This window comes from Bufo bufo, chromosome 2 (genome assembly GCF_905171765.1).
Source record: "Bufo bufo chromosome 2, aBufBuf1.1, whole genome shotgun sequence".
In the NCBI taxonomy this organism is placed as follows: domain Eukaryota; kingdom Metazoa; phylum Chordata; class Amphibia; order Anura; family Bufonidae; genus Bufo; species Bufo bufo.
The window spans coordinates 740,547,982-740,566,835 of record NC_053390.1 but is presented as its reverse complement, the minus strand read 5'-3'; the positions used below and the strand labels follow the sequence as shown (position 1 = coordinate 740,566,835).

General features: G+C 43.9%; 1 protein-coding gene across 1 annotated transcript in view; it reads left to right on the top strand.

Annotated features, from left to right (window-relative positions):
• Nucleotides 1-18,854, top strand: part of WDR19 (WD repeat domain 19) — a 70,780-nt gene that overhangs the window by 51,077 nt on the left and 849 nt on the right. Inside the window, exons 20-36 of the mRNA XM_040418970.1 lie at nucleotides 418-527; nucleotides 1,300-1,357; nucleotides 2,615-2,761; nucleotides 3,377-3,459; nucleotides 3,584-3,667; nucleotides 5,870-6,016; nucleotides 6,425-6,549; nucleotides 7,898-8,010; nucleotides 9,377-9,445; nucleotides 9,940-10,017; nucleotides 10,105-10,201; nucleotides 13,184-13,308; nucleotides 13,507-13,588; nucleotides 13,709-13,859; nucleotides 13,948-14,071; nucleotides 15,663-15,739; nucleotides 16,736-16,862. Coding sequence (XP_040274904.1) covers nucleotides 418-527; nucleotides 1,300-1,357; nucleotides 2,615-2,761; nucleotides 3,377-3,459; nucleotides 3,584-3,667; nucleotides 5,870-6,016; nucleotides 6,425-6,549; nucleotides 7,898-8,010; nucleotides 9,377-9,445; nucleotides 9,940-10,017; nucleotides 10,105-10,201; nucleotides 13,184-13,308; nucleotides 13,507-13,588; nucleotides 13,709-13,859; nucleotides 13,948-14,071; nucleotides 15,663-15,739; nucleotides 16,736-16,850 — 1,785 coding nt within the window. The 3' untranslated portion in view covers nucleotides 16,851-16,862. The remainder of the gene's footprint in view (nucleotides 1-417; nucleotides 528-1,299; nucleotides 1,358-2,614; nucleotides 2,762-3,376; nucleotides 3,460-3,583; nucleotides 3,668-5,869; nucleotides 6,017-6,424; nucleotides 6,550-7,897; nucleotides 8,011-9,376; nucleotides 9,446-9,939; nucleotides 10,018-10,104; nucleotides 10,202-13,183; nucleotides 13,309-13,506; nucleotides 13,589-13,708; nucleotides 13,860-13,947; nucleotides 14,072-15,662; nucleotides 15,740-16,735; nucleotides 16,863-18,854) is intronic.

Below are 18,854 nucleotides of genomic sequence, written 5' to 3'. Positions count from 1 at the left end.
AAAGACTGAAGTGAAGACATCCTGATGCATCCTGAACGTATTTCTCTCCATTCAGAATGCATGGGGATAAAACTGATCAGTTCTTTTCCGGTATTGAGCCCCTAGGACGGAACTCTATGCCGGAAAATAAAAACGCTAGTGTGAAAGTACCCTTAGGCACTTTAAAATGCTAGTCAAGCAATGGTAAGCATATTTTACATTACTTGTTATGTCTTTATTATAATTTTTCTAATTCGTTACTAGAAGTTTGCAGATTGTTAGGCACTGTCCCCATGCTGCCATGTTTTTGTATTGCTTTGTGTTGTCATCAGATATGAACATTTTGTGAACATGCAGAATACGCTCTAGTCTATGCTCTTTCTTAGGTATCACGTAGTCGTTGGCCCTGCTAACTGCAGACATTTGCATTCTGTTTAGGTCAGAAGAGACTTGCAGCATTGGGATAGCGCTCTACAGCTTGCAAAGCGGCTGGCTCCCAACCAGATCCCATTTATATCAAAGGAGTATGCCATACAGCTGGAGTTCACGTGAGTCCGTTCTCTGGGTGTTCTTCTCTCTTTCCATTTTAAAGGGGTATCTGCAGGATAGGAGATGACTATTAGATCAGCGGGGTGGGTCTAACCTCTGGGACCCCCACCGATCATTAAAACAGAGGGCCTTACCCCAAATAAACAGAACGGCAGGTCGAGCATAGGCATTGGCGCTCCAGTTATCTCTGTGGGACTGCCGGAAATAGCCAAGCGCTGGATACAAGGCCCACATTCTCTTGTAATTGGTGGGTAGGTACCCCCACCAATCTAATAGTTGTCCCCCTCTATCCTGTTAATAAGGGATAACTTGATATAACTGGTATATCTCTTTAAATCTGTATTATATTAAAGCGGATTAGATCTTATTCTAAAGTTTGGTGTATGATTGGGTCATTTTTTATCAATTGATTTTCATATTAATCTGATATAGTTTCTTAAAATTTTTGTCTAAATGTATCTTTCGAAATTTTGTGTTTAAAACCGAGGTCTCTACAGGACTTCTCCTGCTCTGAGACACTGCCTCGCAGCCAGACAGTGTAGTCTGCCACGTTGCTGGTCAGATTGCACAAATGATTCAGTGGACAATTGATCATCCACATTATATATATATCCAGCCATAGTACTCCAACCAGACGTGTCTCTCTTACAGTAGGATCGATCAGACCCTGCACAACCAGAGGAGATCCATATTCTACCATTCCATGTTCTGTCTGCATAGTATTTATACCCTTGTCTGAACTGCATTGATATTTCTTTGTTTCTCCTCCAGGGGTGACTATGTAAATGCTCTTGCCCATTATGAGAAAGGAATGACTGGAGACGGCATGGTATGAACATGTATGGTGTATGATCTCTTTGCATATACAGTGCATATGACAGAACATATTATTCGCACATTTTATTAAGATAAAAGAAGGGGCAAATGCAGAGGAGAAGATTCCTGCAGCTACACAACCCCATCGCTACACAACCCCATCGCTACACAACCCCATCGCTACACAACCCCATCGCTACACAACCCCATCGCTACACAACCCCATCGCTACACAACCCCATCGCTACACAACCCCATCGCTACACAACCCCATCGCTACACAACCCCATCGCTGCACAACTCCATCTCTGCACAACTCCATCACTACACAACTCCATCACTACACAACTCCATCACTACACAACTCCATCACTACACAACTCCATCACTACACAACTCCATCACTACACAACTCCATCTACACAATCCCATCACTACACAACCGCATCTACAGAACCCCATCGCTGCACAACCCCATCGCTGCACAACCCCATCGCTGCACAACTCCATTACTACACAACCCCAGCTACACAACCCCATCACTACACAACCGCAGCTACACAACCCCATCGCTGCACAACTCCATCGCTGCACAACCCCATCGCTGCACAACTCCATCGCTGCACAACTCCATCGCTACACAACCCCATCACTGCAGAACCCCATCTGCACAACTCCATCACTACACAACCGCAGCTACACAACTCCATCACTACACAACCGCAGCTACACAACCCCATCACTACACAACCGCAGCTACACAACTCCATCACTACACAACCCCATCGCTGCACAACCCCATCGCTGCACAACCCCATCGAAGGAATAAAGTAGAGTTGTGGTAATAACATTAATATCTGTGGTGAGAAGCCACCAATGGAAAATGGAGTAGTCCAAACCTGAACTTGGACCCCATACCCATGGGCCATATATCTCCTACAGTGGTTGCTTTTATGTTATGTGCTCTACATATGTGTCATATGCACAAGATCCATTCATAACAACTGTTTTAACTTATAAGAACACACAAAAACTAGAGAAGGGTTTTTTACCGTTATCATTATTTGCTTCTTATATTTCTGGGGTTGTCTGGAATTTTTATATTGATAGTCTATCCTCTGGACTGGAGCACTGTGGTCTCCTCAAACTGCTGATCGGCTGGGGTGCTGGGAGTCGGACCCCCACTGATCTGATATTGATGACCTCTCCTGAGGCGTAACATACCAGTTGTGGGAATTTACAGTGTCTAATAGAAGTTTGTTTATGTCAGTATCAGGAACACGATGAAACATGTCTTGCTGGAGTGGCTCGAATGTCCATCCGTATGGGAGACATCCGGCGCGGGGTTAATCAGGCTCTCAAACACCCCAGTAGAGTACTGAAGAAGGACTGTGGAGCTATTCTGGAGAGCATGAAGGTACTTCTTGTCATTGACCTGTGAAATGAGGACTTGACTTAGGGTACTTTCACACTTGCGGCAGAGGATTCAGGCAGCCAGTTCCGTCGCCGTAACTGCCTGCCAGATCCGGCAATCCGGACGCAAATGGATGCATTTGTCAGACGGATGCGGATCTGTCTGACAAATGCATTGCAATACCGGATCCGTCATTTCCGGTTGTCATCCGGAAAAACAGATCCGGTATTTATTTTTTCCACATTTTCAAAGGTCTGCGCATGCGCAAATCGGGAAACCGGATCCGGTTTTCCGGAACACTTAGTACCGGATCCAGCATTAATACATTTGAATGGAAATTAATACCGGATCCAGCATTCCGGCAAGTGTTCAGTATTTTTGGCCGGAGAGAGAACTGTAGCATGCTGCGGTATTTTCTCCGTCCAAAAAACGGAGGGACTCAACTGATGCATCCTGAACGGAATGCTCTCCAATCAGAATGCATTAGGATAAAACTGATCAGTTATTTTCCGGTATTGAGCCCCTGTGACAGAACTCTATGCCGGAAAAGAAAAACGCTAGTGTTAAAGTAGCCTTATATGCAGTTGCTCATGTTTTTCATATTTGCTTCTATAACAGCAATTCTCCGAAGCAGCTCAGCTCTACGAGAAGGGCCAGTACTATGACAAAGCTGCTTCTGTCTACATCCGATGTAAAAACTGGTAAGAAATCTTTCTTTTATACTGTACCTTATATACCTGAATTATGCTTTGCAGGTTTTTGTTTTTTTTTACAGATTTTTATTTTTTTACTTTTCCCTAATCAGTCATTTTTATTTTGGTTTAGGGCAAAGGTTGGCGAACTGCTTCCTAATGTGTCTTCTCCCAAGATCCACCTGCAGTATGCCAAAGCAAAGGAGGCAGATGGGAAGTAAGTTCTGTAGAGCGCCATTACTTTGTTTCATCCTTTAGGGTCCATTCACACGTCTGTAATTTGGGTCCGCATTCGTTCCGCAATTTGCGGACCCATTCACTTTCAATAGGGCTGGAACGGATGCGAATCCGCATTTCCAGGATCCGTATCCGCATTTTCGGGATCCGCATCTGTTTTTCTCGGGATCCGTTTTTTCGGGATCCGCAATTCCGTTCCTGAAAAATATAGAACATGTCCTATTCTTGTCCGCAATTGCGGACCAGAAAAGGCATTTTCTATTAAAGTGTCTGTGAAGTGTGGTCCTCAAATTGCGGATCGCACATTGCAGGTGTCCGTGTTTTGCGGATCCGCAAAACACTTACGGACGTGTGAATGGACCCTTAGGAGGTTCATTTCTTTGCAGCATGTTAACAATTTTTAAAAGGATTTATGTCTTAGAGAACGATGATTTAGATATATTCATATATTGTATACTGTAAGTAGAAATAACTGAGGCAACAAACATGGTGTGAAATGTAGAAACGGGTTGTAATCAATTGTTAAGGGGAAGTTTTTGTGGGGAAATTAGGCTTTACAATAGTTGATAAATCACTGCGAAAGGTGTTTCACAATGATATGCAACTGACAACACTGGCTAATCCCTCTCGCCGAGACGAGACGAGACTTATATTTGCATCCACACACTATTCCATCTCGCGTAGGATGCCACTATGGTGCATGTGGTCCGCTGCCGACATGCTCCATTGTATGTATTTTTGCTGGGGATTGCCGTTGGCAACGGATCACATGCGGAGGAATTGCTCCCCCGGTCATAAACACTATACAGTGTTTGGGGGTTTTGAGCATTTCCCCCATTTAGGCCACTTTATTTCAGTTATTTTTACAATGGTTGACTATTCAGGAGATTTGGAAGTCAAAAAGGTTGTTAAGGTGGTGGTCTGTGCCCGCCACCTCTCCGCTCCTCGCTCTTGTGTCCAAGTGCCAGCGGTCCCCTGTTCCTGCCCAGCCACTGGAGTAGTGCTGCCGGCGATGCTCTCCTCCAGTCAGGCCGAGTTCCGTGTCTGCTGTGTATGTAGGGCGGGCACACTCCCTCCAGCTCCCAAAGGGCCAGCGTACGCACCCTGGTCTTCCCCAGCCAATGGGGTACTTCAGGCACTTTCCTATGGGAAGATACCTAAGCAATAAGTTCTGGTACTCTAGTTTCCTGCAATGGTGCGTCATTAGCTTGTTTGCCTGTTTCATGCACTGACATCTGTCTGTCTTCTGGATTTGACTCTTCACTGCCTGACCTCTGTACTGACTCTAAGCTGTCTGCGTTTATTATTATTTTTTTTCCTTGCACCATTTTCTCTCCTCCCTTCTCCTTATTTATTCAAGGGGGGCTGGGTGGGGAGGCGGGGGTGCACGCATCAGGCTTGGGGGGGAGGAGGGGGAAAGAATAGGGGGGGTTTGAAAAATGTATACCAATTTCTAATTACATTTTTGGGTACTGTTTGTATAATAATAAAGATGTTAAATTAAAAAAGAAGGAAAAGAAAAAAAAAATCCCCCACCCAACCTGTTTTGACCTGTGAAAGCAAGTATACTTACTTGTTCCCCGCTGCTTGATTCCAGCTCTGTGGGACCTCAGCTTTCTTCCCTGCTCTTCCAGTCCCCAAATGTAAACTTTTTGCACAGATTGTGTCATGTGCACCACTGCTGCCAAAGATTGGCCTCAGAAGTGACATGTGACCCACCAGTCATGAGCCACATGAGCACACGTCACCACTGGGGCCTGTTATTGGCTGCAGCAGCACACATGACCCCGTCCGTGCAGGAACTTTACATGCGGGAACTCAAAGTGCAGTGCAGACAGTCTGAGACCCAGTGAGCCAGATCCAGGCAGGTAAATATACTGTAGTTGCCTTCATAGGTCCTGCTGGGTGGGTAGGGGGATTTATTACATTACATTACACATGAGAAATATTTAAAGGGGACCAGTTATGTTGCTGACTGCATCCCCCTCAACGTCAGGAGAGCGGCCGGTCCAGTGGCCCATACTTCCAATCAATGCTGAGAGCCTCACATGGTTGACTAGACTGCTCACTTTTCCAGTCGTCCAGTTAGCAACGTAACTGGAGGTTCCCATTAATATGGACAATTTTGATCGACTTTAAATCATATTCAAGGATGCTGACATCTTCTTTTGCCTCTTTTTAGATATAAAGAGGCCGCCTTGGCTTATGAGAATGCAAGAGACTGGGATAATGTCATCCGGATCTACTTGGACCATTTGAACAATCCTGAGAAAGCAGTTGGAATTGTGAAGGAGACCCAGTCGCTGGAGGGGGCAAAGATGGTTGCAAGGTAATCTGCATATTCATGTATTTGTATATATATAATACACGGCAGTCTCTGCAACCAGCCCTGTACCTCACATAGATCCAGACCTTCTAGATTTATTACAAGCCGGCAGCTCAGGGGTCATGTCCTTTGTGCTGCATCTGGTGGCCGTGGAAGGATGGAACTGAGCATGTGCGTCCATCACCGCGAGTTGGATAGAGAAATTCGAAAAAACAAACAAACAGCAGGTGGCGCTGTACAGATAGATTTCATTGAATAACTCAGTAGCTATAATACATTTTTAATTTAGCAATTATAAAAGCATTCAGATCCAGTTGCTGGTTTTAAAACCATAGAATATTTTTCGTGGGACAACCTCTTTAATGTTTATTGTGTGTGTGGGTTTTTCATGTGTTTTTTTTTATTTATTAGGTTTTTCCTCCGTCTTGGAGATTATGGTTCAGCAATTCAGTTCTTAGTATTGTCCAAGTGCAACAATGAAGCATTCCAGCTGGCCCAGCAGCACAACCAGATGGAGATCTACGCTGATGTTATAGGTATGACCTTGCGCTTGTCAGTCCCTTCACCTGCAAACTGCTGGAGATCTGTTTCAGTGTAAAATGATTTGTATTGTCAGTCATTGTCTCTAGTGTCAATTGCATATCTCATTCTTATGTAATACTTTGTGCTATATTCTGTAATGTGGTTTGGCTCCCCAGTTAATCACAGTCGCAGGCATTTTTTTTATTTGCTCATATATAATATATAAGAGTGTTCATGGACCGGTATTCAGAGAGGTACTAAGTGTCCTCGCTTTGTTAACAGTTAAACAGTTACAAAAGATCCTATTTAAAAGGAATACGTCATCACAAAAATGAACTACTGATTAGTTTTTGTGTGGTTTTTTTTTTATTTCCCATGCCACTATCTATATTTAAAAGAAAAAAATCCTTTCACAGCCTAATAGCATGCTGACAATTCCTGTTCTGTAGAGATCACCTTTCAGTAGCCATCTCATTATCAATCTAGGCAGGCTTACAATGAAAGGTAACACCTCTGTATAGATAACACAGGGTCAATCATTCACAATGTTCACAGCTTAGGCTACTTTCACACTAGCGTTTTTGCGGATCCGTCATGGATCTGCAAAAACGCTTCCGTTACAATAATACAACCGCATGCATCCGTCGTGAACGGATCCGGTTGTATTATGTCTTCTACAGCCACGACGGATCCGTCTTGAACACCATTGAAAGTCAATGGGGACGGATCCGTTTTCTATTGTGCCAGATTGCGTCAGAGAAAACGGATCCGTCCCCATTGACTTACATTGTGTGCCAGGACGAATCCGTTTGGCTCCACTTCATCAGGCGGACAGCAAAACGCTGCAGGTAGCATTTTGGTGTCCGCCTCCAGAGCGGAATGGTGACTGAACGGAGGCAAACTGATGCATTCTGAGCGGATCCTTTTCCATTCAGAATGCATTAGGGCAAAACTGATCTGTTTTGGACCGCTTGTGAGAACCCTGAACGGATCTCACAAGCGGAAAGCCAAAACGCCAGTGTGAAAATCGCCTTATCTACTTCCCCTCCCTGCACAGTTACCTCTGCACGGGTCACAGAGCATGTCCACGACACTCCCATAGACCTCAACGAAGACCTCCACATTTTATGTCTCTTAATGCTGTTCATAGCAGGGTGTCTGCCCCCATAATGATGTATAGAAAATAGTAATCTACAAACATAAAATAAAATATAAAAAAAAGACTGCATCAGTAGCTGGATTTAATCGGCTAAAATATCTAAAGATATGGTTGACACATTCCCTAGCAGGACAAGTGTGTCAGTTATTAGGATTATCTGATTATGTGCAGTGATCTGACAGATGTCTGTCCGCATCCTGCAGGATCTGAGGACACCAGTAATGAAGATTATCAGAGTATCGCACTTTATTTCGAGGGAGAGAAGAAGCATTTTCAAGCAGGGAAGTTTTTTTTGCTTTGTGGTCAACATGCAAGGGTAGGTAAAAGAATATATAAAATATATATATATATGTCTTGTTTATACCTGTTTTATTTCATGTCTACTTTTGTAGATTGTCAGCCATCTTGATTCTTTCTTCCTCTCAGATATGATTTTTCTAATGAATCCTACATTTTCCATTATGCCTGGCTTTGCAGGCAGAGAAATGCAGTGTGGTGAGACTCTGTCCCCTCTGTGTCCTCTGAGGGCAGCCATGACAGATGAGTGACACAGCTGCTGTCCCCTCACACTGCAGGGTCTCCATGTTCTCCTATAAGATGGAGCTTAAACCTGTCTACCTTCGCTGTCCTGTCACCTTATACATGCAAGCGGTGAGACCATTTTAAAGCTACATCTCATAGAACTACACTGGAGAGTCAGCACACACAGATGGCATAGACAGGCAGTTATATAACTGCAGCTTATCACTGTATACACTTACCAACTATAAACCTACTCACCTGATCCTTTAGCTAGAAGAGACATTATATCAACAGAACACAGAGATATACAAAGGGAGGGCCCTGAGAGCAGCCAGAAGGGATCTGATTGATGATGATGTCATCCTGTAGTTCACAGGAAGTCAGCCACAGGGAAGAGACCGAGTCCCTGTTTACACATTAGAGCAAGGAGTGAGACCTGAGGTCCTATCACCAGGTTCCCAGAATGAAAAGGTTCAAAATGTATAGACGCAACTGAGTTAGGGTGCGAGTTATCTTTGCCAATGGTGTTAATTAAAAATCTATAGTCTATAGTGTTAATTAAAAATCTGTCTTTTGTGCAGCTCCTCTGCAGCCTAGCCTGCATAATGTTGTTGAAGCTGCTGCCTCATGGTTACAGAATGCAGTCTCCTGAAATCATGTTTTATTATTATTTTACCCCCTTATAGCGCTGACATATTCCGGAGCCCTTTACAGACATTAGCATGACACTGTCCCCAATTGGGCTCACAATCTAAGGTCCCTATCAGTAGGTCTTTGTAGTGCAGGAGGAAACCGGAGGAAACCCACACAAACACGGGGGAGAACATACAAACTCCATGCAGATGTTGTCCTTGGCTGGATTCGAACCCAGGACCCCAGCGCTCAGTGCTAATCACTGAGCTGTGGTCAGTGCGGGCAGCTTGGCTCACACACAGCAGGTTATGGCTGCATGACGCCAGCTCTGAGCATGTTTCACAGGCATGTTAGAGAGAGGGAAGGGGGGGAAGACACAGGTACACAAGCTACGGTATTGAGAGGAGGCAGCAGAGGAGAGAATGCTCACTGAGCTCTGAACTTGTAGCCGCACAAGCAGAAACTTGCCAATATCTGTATTAACAAAGCCTGTTATAGTTTTCATCTGTATGTGTTGTATTTTTCAGGCATTGAAACACTTTTTAAAGTGCTCAACTACTGAAGAAAATGCAGCCATAGAAATGGCAATCGATACGGTAAGAAGATGCAAATAATAAACCGTTGTTCATCTGCTCCAATTCGGTTATGTTTTTTTGTATTGATTTCTCCTTTAAAGGGTTTTTTCGGGATTTTCTATTAATGGCCTATCCTCAGGATAGGTCATCAATATGTGATTAAAGGGGTCCGATTCCCAGCACCCCCGCCAATCAACTGTTTGAGGAAGCAGCAGAGCTCCGGTGAGTGCCATGGCCTCCTCACAGCTTACCAAGCACAGCGCCATCCTTTTGATAGTAGCTGTGCTTGGTATTTCAGCTCAGCCCCATTCATTTGAACGGAGCTTCGTCTAGGCCATGTGATCATTGATTGGTGATGTCACTGGCCTAGGAAGAGGCCTAAGCGCTCACAGAGTGCCGCAGCCTCTTCTTACAGCTGGTCAACCCACCAACCTGATATTGATGACCTATCCTGCGCATAGGCCATCAATATCAAAATCCCGGAGAACCCCTTTAATATATGTCTTCCTTATCAGGTTGGCCAGGCCAAAGATGAGATGCTGACCAATCAGCTGATAGACTATCTAATGGGTGAAAGTGACGGCATGCCTAAGGTTTGTAAATAACTACATATCAGTGTAATATTGATGGCATGATATATCGACTATATATTTAACATTCTATGTTTTTCCTTTTTTTAGGATGCTAAGTATTTATTCCGCTTGTATATGGCGCTAAAGCAATACAGGGAAGCAGCCCGCACAGCCATCATCATAGCCAGGGAGGAGCAGTCTGCAGGTCACTATATAATTAATTTGCCACCCAAGGTGCCACTGTATATAAAACAGCTAGAGAAGATGATGATTCATCTGTGCCAATCCATATGCCCTGTACTGTGGTGTGTGCACAGTCCTGCATGATCACGTTTAGTACATTGGGATAGATGTAGCATTGCATCTCAGCTGTAAATTTGAGAACACGTACCACAAAAGCTGTCTCAGGAGGCTTATTCCATATTCCAGGACCATTAGAGTTTTCTCTTGCAAGCAGTCAAATTCTGAATCTGGTTACAAAATCTAAGCAAGACTGTTATCGGTCAGTACCAAAGTTTATCACTAAATTACAGACCCTATAGTGAAGAAGTGAGCGTAAGGCCCCCATACACATAAAGGTTGTCCAAACCTGTCAACTTCAGGGTAACTGGCCAACACTCTAATGTTATTTAGGTCCCAACTCTCCCCGGAGAAATAATGTCAGGGCAGATAAGGATCGGACAGTTCAGTTTCAGTTCTTGGTCCTTTTGTTCTCAGGGGAGATAAGCCACTGTCAGAGGTTTATGGCAGCAGCATAGTCCCCTCTCCCCGTTGACAACACATCCATGCTTGGCTAAGCCAAGTATGCATGTACAGTTGCAAGAAAAAGTATGTGAACCCTTTGGAATGATATGGATTTCTGCACAAATCGGTCATAAAATGTGATCTGATCTTCATCTAAGTCACAACAATAGACAATCACAACTAATAACACACAAAGAATTAAATGTTACCATGTTTTTATTGAACACACCATGTAAACATTCACAGTGCAGGTGTAAAAAGTATGTGAACCCCTAGACTAATGACATCTCCAAGAGCTAATTGGAGTGAGGTGTCAGCCAACTGGAGTCCAATCAATGAGATGAGATTGGAGGTGTTGGTTACAGCTGCCCTGTCCTATAAAAAACACACACCAGTTCTGGGTTTGCTTTTCACAAGAAGCATTGCCTGATGTGAATGATGCCTCGCAGCAAAAGAGCTCACAGAAGACCTACGATTAAGAATTGTTGACTTGCATAAAGCTGGAAAGGGTTATAAAAGTATCTCCAAAAGCCTTGCTGTTCATCAGTCCACGGTAAGACAAATTGTCTATAAATGGAGAAAGTTCAGCACTGCTGCTACTCTCCCTAGGAGTGGCCGTCCTGTAAAGATGACTGCAAGAGCACAGCGCAGACTGCTCAATGAGGTGAAGAAGAATCCTAGAGTGTCAGCTAAAGACTTACAAAAGTCTCTGGCATATGCTAACATCCCTGTTAGCGAATCTACAATATGTAAAACACTAAACAAGAATGGATTTCATGGGAGGATACCACAGAGGAAGCCACTGCTGTCCAAAAAAAACATTGCTGCACGTTTACAGTTTGCACAAGAGCACCTGGATGCTCCACAGCAGTACTGGCTGTGAAGGTGCCACTCCCTCAAGCATATACTACATAAACAAAAAAAATCACAGAGAAAACAAAGATAAAAACATCCTGCATGGTATGATATACAAATCTGCGGATGTCACTGGCCATATTATTGAAGAAAATCACAGAAATAAGGTAATAATGCACTTAGTAAAGTAGATGCAAGCATTATATATGGACAAAGTCCTCACTCTGATATGATAAAATTGGAGACACTTAGCCAATATATTTTGATCCAAACACATCTGTGCCCGCCTACCAAGCGCCAAGATGGTCTCAGGTCAGGCGGGTCCTACGCTAAATCTACCTAAGCCGTTGGGCTTCTATGTTCAGGAGCGCAGACGCCGCACATATGGTGTGCTGCTCCTAGTCACCTCCATGTGCATCAAGCAACCGATTGGAGTAGGAGCAGACACCCATATGTACCACCTAATCAAGGCGCTTTGTCTATATATAATGCTTGCATCTACTTTACTAAGTGCATTATTATCTTATTTCTGTAATTTTCTTCAATAATATGGCCAGTGACATCCGCAAATTTATATATCATGCCGTGCAGGATGTTTTTATCTTTGTGATTTTTTTGTCTATGTAGTGTTTGCTTGAGGGAGTGGTACCTTCAATTGTGAATGCGCACCTACTTTATCTTAGGAGTAGCATTCCTCTGCACTTTTGCCCTTCCTATAAAATAGAGCGCCTTGATTAGGTGGTACATATGGGTGTTCTTACTCCTCCTCCCATTGGTTGCTTGATGCACATGGAGGTGACTAGGAGCAGCACACCATATGTGCGGGGGCTGCGCTCCTGAACATAGAAGCCCAACGGCTTAGGTAGGTTTAGCGTAGGACCCCCCTGACCTGAGACCACCTTGGCGCTTGGTAGGCGGGCACAGATGTGTTTTGATCAAAATATATTGGCTAAGTGTCTCCGATTTTATCATATCAGAGTGAGGGCTTGGTCCATATATAATGCTCGCATCTACTTTACTAAGTGCATTATTACCTTATTTCTGTGGTTTTATTGAGCTCGGAACCTCACAGCACTTTCCTTGTAGTCCCATCACAGGGAAGATGATGTAGAACACAATACTCCTTGAAATAAACGAGCTGCTTGTTTGATTTACGGAAGTTCTAGTTTCAAGTTTATTGGTTACACTCACACATAGTATAACATGCGGTGAAGAATCCTCTGGAGCAATGGACAAATAATTGAGGGTGGTAAATCCGAACCCCTCTCTATCAACCCAGAGTAACCTGTAGGGTGTTTGGAGATGTAAAGTAGAGAAGCCCCTTTAACAATTTTGTCGGGGGCCTATAGCTTTCAGTTTGCCATTCGCCTTGACATTGTTGATTTAATCTGGATTCTTTTGTAGTAGCTAAAATTCGAACACCTCATATACATTATGGTGGTTAGCTTTACAACTAACGGAGCGGTAAAAACGAGAATGTATCACCGTTATATAAAGAGCCATGGTGTAGTGAGCCTCTTAGTGGTATAGCTGTAACACTAGCTGGGAAAGTAATCATCTTCAAACATATCTATCTTTTAATGAAAAGGTAATTATCGAAACGCACATGACGTGCTCTTCAGTATGTATATGGAACTGAAAACACAGAAGATCAAGATTCCTGCAGAAATGGCGACAAACCTAATGATTCTTCACAGCTACATCTTAGTCAAGGTAGTGATTTCATCTATCTATCTAATCCATCCATTGCTATAGAGAGTGATAGTTCTGGCATTAATCAGCCCCTCTTGTACCCCTTATGTCTGAGTGATACAGCTGCCCTGTCCCCCTGAGGTTCCCTTTAAATCACCATGCTGTAAGTGTACTGTAGAATCCTTCTAGTTACCTGAGCATCTTATCTTCCCTGTATAGATCCATGTAAAGCGTGGAGACCACATGAAAGGAGCCCGTATGCTGATACGTGTTGCCAATAACATAAGTAAATTTCCATCCCGTAAGTGTCTGAATGCGTTACCTCTCATGACTTTCATACTAGTCGCTGAACAGTATTTCGCTTTGTGATGGGTTCCACCATTTCTGCCGTTTGGTTTTCACGTTTCCCTTGTGCTTCTAGACATAGTCCCGATCCTGACTTCGACAGTAATCGAATGTCATCGAGCTGGTCTGAAGAACTCAGCGTTCAGCTTTGCCGCCATGCTGATGAGGCCTGAATATCGTAATAAAATAGATGGAAAGTACAAGAAGAAGATTGAGGCCATGGTTAGGTAAGACCTTCAGGATGCAATGTCCAGACGTATAGGGGTCATACATCGCTGTTGTACAAGTAACTCACTTCTGTGGTCTACGGACTAGGCGACCAGACACCTCAGAGGTGGAAGAAGAGACCACACCGTGCCCATTCTGTGACTTCAAACTCCCAGAGTGTGAGCTTCTCTGTCCAGGCTGCAAGAACACCCTACCGTACTGTGTAGCAACTGTAAGTAGCTCAATATGCGAATAATCAGAGGTTATTATGTATATAGACTATGCTGCCAGCTTTCCCACTTATGTCCAGTTTTGTCAGTGCATTGACATTGGGTAGCACTTTTTAAAGGGCACTTAAAGGGCTTCTGTCACCCCCCTAAAGTCATATTATTTTTTTTGGCTCCTTAAATTCCTTATGCTGCGATTTATCAATATATAGGGCAGGCGCGAGATTTTTTTAAAGCAGACAGGGCCAGCCAGAGGACGAGCGCGTTCGCTGACCCTGTCAATCAACATGAGGAGGGGGCGTCATTATGAATGGAGGATGCAGCTAGCAGCAGGTAGCCGCCCTACTTGCTGGTAGAGAGGTAATTTACATATTATAAAAGTCTGTTTTTTGAACAAACTACTGAACGAAAATGAGTAAGAGCACTATATATTGATAAATCGCAGTATAAGGATTTTAAGGAGCCAAAAAAAAAAATATTACTTTAGGGGGGTGACAGAAGCCCTTTAAGACGAACCAACCTCCATTCTGCAAGATTAATCTGTAAAGTTCAGATTTGATACAATAGAGCTCCAAATATACAGGGAATATCTCACAACTCCAAACAGATCTGTTGTAGAATTTACTTGCATTCCACATGAAATCATTCTGGAACTTCTGACATTGGGCTGTTGCTCTGTTATGCCTTCTACAAATGTATTCATAAAATGACAGCTATTACCATCCCCCTGTCAAATGGGTGTGTGTCCCTACACAATCAGCAGTAATTGGACAGTATCAGAGTATGTAGGGACACACCCCTAACTGGTAACACCTAATTATCAATTAAACCGAAATTTCTAGGAAGAATAACAGAGGATCAACACAACGTTATCAAGACTGGTGCTTTCTTGATATCTCCTGCTTCTGTCAGAGGATGTCCTTAAGGTGCAAGTCTCATCATACATTAGGCTCATGTTCCGGCAGTCCGTGCGCCTAAACAGAAATCTACGCAGCTCAGAGCCCAAAAAACTGTCTAAGGCCTCTTGCACACGGCCGATGTGGGTCCGTTCCGTGCATTGGGGACGTCCGTGCGGCCGGGACGGATCTAGACCCATTCAACTTGAATGGGTCCGTGATCCGTCCGCTCTGCAAAAAAATTGAACAAGTTCTATTTTTTTGCTGTGCGGAGGCACTCTGTAGTGCTTCTGTGGGGTTCCGATCCGTGCTTTCGTTCCTCATCTCCGTGATTGCGGACCCATTCAAGTGAATGGGTCTGCCTCAGTAATACGGAGTGCACACGGGCCGGTGCCCGTGTATGCCGCAGTATGGCCATTGGCACACAATGGCCGTGTGCAAGAGGCCTTAAATGAAAGTAAGTTTGTTATGGCTGCTTGCCATGCCCGCTCCCCGCCCTCACCTCAACCCTTTTCAGAAAAGTGGCAAGGGTGGCGTAAAAAACGCCACTTGCAACAATATCAGACCTGCGGTATGTTACCCTATTATGTGTCCCTCTATATCTGTAGGAGAAATCAGTATGAGACAAGCTCTAATATGTGACTTATTCAATGAAATGAACCAGCACAGAATGCATATTTTTGTTTTTCCATTCTGACAGGGTCGGCATATGGTTAAAGACGACTGGTGCATCTGCCCACATTGTGAATTCCCAGCCCTGCATTCAGAGTTCAAAACGTAAGCGGAGAGTGAAAATGGAAGGGTGACCAATTTGAGATCACTGATGAATCCCATAGGTGGAGACCTTGGCTTCAGGAAGCTGACACTTGGTATAGGTATTGGCTCCTCCTGAATCAAGGTGACCAGCCAGCCAAAGCTGGGGTTATACCTAAAATAGGTGTCCAGCAGCCATCTAGCCGAGCCCCCCATAAGCACATGCAGTAGAGCAGGGGGAGACAAGCCCCTGCCAAACCTCTGAGCACGTTCACACCTGTCATAAACATTGCCGATCTGCAGTGTTACAGTACCAGCAAAGTGGAAGAGATTTTTAGAAATGTCATCCGCACACTGCGAAAAATATCTGCAGTGTAAATGAACCTGCAATGCAGATTTGAAATCCACAGCACGTCCATTTATGCTGCGGATGGCCACCGCAGATTTCATCCTTTGCAATAAAGAGGGGGAAATCCTTGATGAATCTGAATTGAAAATATGTGGATTTGGCCATGGATCTGGTGTGGATTTTGCTGAAGAAAATCCGCTCCAGGAGGCCATACCCTTAAAGGGGTTATCCAAAGTATAAAACATGCCCAGGCCCCTCATATAGATGATACTTACCTTGCTTCCTGGCACCGCTGCATCTCTCACAGCCGCTATGATAGGGAGGCTCGTCCCCGTCACGGCCTGCTATTTGCTGCTCCCCCCGTCACCGGGTGTTTTGATCCGCGCGATGGGAAGATGCAGCGACGGCTGCGCGGGGATCAGGAGCAACGCAGGTGCCAGGAAGCAGGGTAAGTATAATCTGTATGAGGGGCCCGGGCGTTGGGGGTCAGTGTTCTATCTGTGAGCAACCGACAGTACACGGAAGATAAATACGGCCATGTGCATGAGCCCATAATGTGACATGTCAGCCCATGGGAATGATAAAGGAATGTGCTGATCCTGTGGGATCCATAACCCATGTACATTGCCGCATACGACATAACATCAGTCCATTTGTTCTCTTCCACCCAGGCTTTTGGAATCAGAAAGCATCTGCCCCATGTGTTCTGAGAGGGCGACATCTGCTCAGCTGAAAAATGTTCTGGACTGTTCTCCATATCTCAGGCAGGAGCAGGAGGATCAGTAACACTGTCATTTGGTAAGCATTCTACATGGTATAAAGCGTGTAGAGTCAGTGAGTAATGCGCTCACTTTGGGACTTCTTCACAAGGAAGCTGTCATGTTCAGATCTGGTAAGGTTGTGGTTGAGTTGGCTGGCTTCTGGCTTAGACCAGGGCTAGACTTGGTGGATAATTTTGAAAACCTGCAGAATGTTCTCACTTCTGTGCAAAATTTTTATATACATCTGGACCTGGCCTTATTTTCTGGGAATTAATTTGGTATTTTTATGTAAAAAGTTGTTTAAGTCCAGCTCTCCTGCCTATCTTACATAAGCTTGTATTTCAGGGCTGCTGGCAATTATCAGCGTATGGACAGGAGAAGCAGGACTCACAGGCTTTCTCTAGGAGTCCTGGCAGCATTTAAACAACTGGTTGCATAATCAAATAATAGAAAACTGCAGTGGACGAGAGTCGGCCAGATAATAGCTAATAAGCAGGAATGCTCGTTGGCGATTATCTGCCAGTGTAAGGGGGGGCGCTGATTACCGTTTCGCTCTTTCAACGGGTAATAGATCGTTTGTGCGGTCACCTAAATCATGGTTTTCCGGCAGCAGATCATGCCATCTGACAGCACTCTGTCGCCTACAAACAGTGATTCTGTATGGGGACGAGCGATGTTATTAGCGATCATTCCTCTCCATACTGTGGAGGGGATCTCTGGATGTAAATCAGTGGTCTACTTTACTGATGAGCAGACGATCGTTGGGAAGGAACGCACCCTTCCCTACAATAGTCTGCTCTATCTAGCAGTGTAAAGGGGCCTTATATCCCTGAGCTCAGCATCTCCCCAACCTACATTAATTCCATTATCAGTGATTAGTATTTAAAATTCCCAAGTCAAAAATCCTGCAGGGAAGGAAAAAATAAATAATCTTTTTTTGGATCAAAAACCTGTGTGTGAACCTGGCCTGATATGACTTCCCCTGTTTTTTGTGATCCATGGAAATGTCATACATTATAGCTTTTCAGCCATCAGTTGTCTCCCCCAATTCCTCGAAACACATGCACACTTGGCTCAGCCAAGCATGCATACAGATGCAGCCGAGCTAAACTTGATGGTTAACGCATTAAGTAAAGAGTGGCAAGAAAAAGATAACTAACTTTTCAATAGATTTCAATGGCTTTTGTCAGGAAATAACTGAGGTAACACTGTGCCATGTGTTATCAGAGTCAAGTTTAGCTCGGCTACATCTGTACATCCTGAACGGAGAAGAAGCGGCTGACAGACACCTTTGGCAGCAGCTTACTTCCATGAAATTAAAAGGATCAGCCAGGCACAGCCTATTCCCTTTTAAGTGAATGTGTCTGAGCTGCAGTATCAAGCACAGCCGCTATCCAATGTACAGCATTGTGCTTGGTAAGCTGTGAGAAGACTACAACTCTCACCAGAGCGTCACAGTCTCTTCAAACAACTGATTGGCACAGGTACCAGAAGTCGGCCATCGATATCAAAATCACAGAAACCCCTTTAAAGGGACATTTTCATAAAAAAAAATTTATTACATACTAACAAACTATATCTGAATATTCTTCTTTTTTTTAATAAAAAATCAGCTGGATTGTTTTCTGGCTATAATGTTTTGAAGTCACAACATGTATTCTACTTCCTGTCCTGGGTCTTTAAAGGCGATGTACTCCTTTGGGACATTTTTTTATTATTGCATTGTACTCATTTTGAGCTAAAAATATTTTTTTCAATAGGTCTTTATCAAAAATATGGAGCCCTTTTTTTCTGTACAGAGCTGAGATGCTCTAGTAGCAGCTTCTGGATTTTCTCTCTTTTTCATCAGCTGGGGAGCTGATAAACACTCATATTTCTTATCTTAACTGTTAAGAATGTGGCCTAAATAAGTGTTTATGACCTCTTAGTAGTTCAGAGATAAGGGTTATTAGATGAGGGCACAAAGTGAACGTGAAAGTACCAGTCACATGCTTAGCAAAACAGTTAACCCTTTGTAACAGAACGGCTT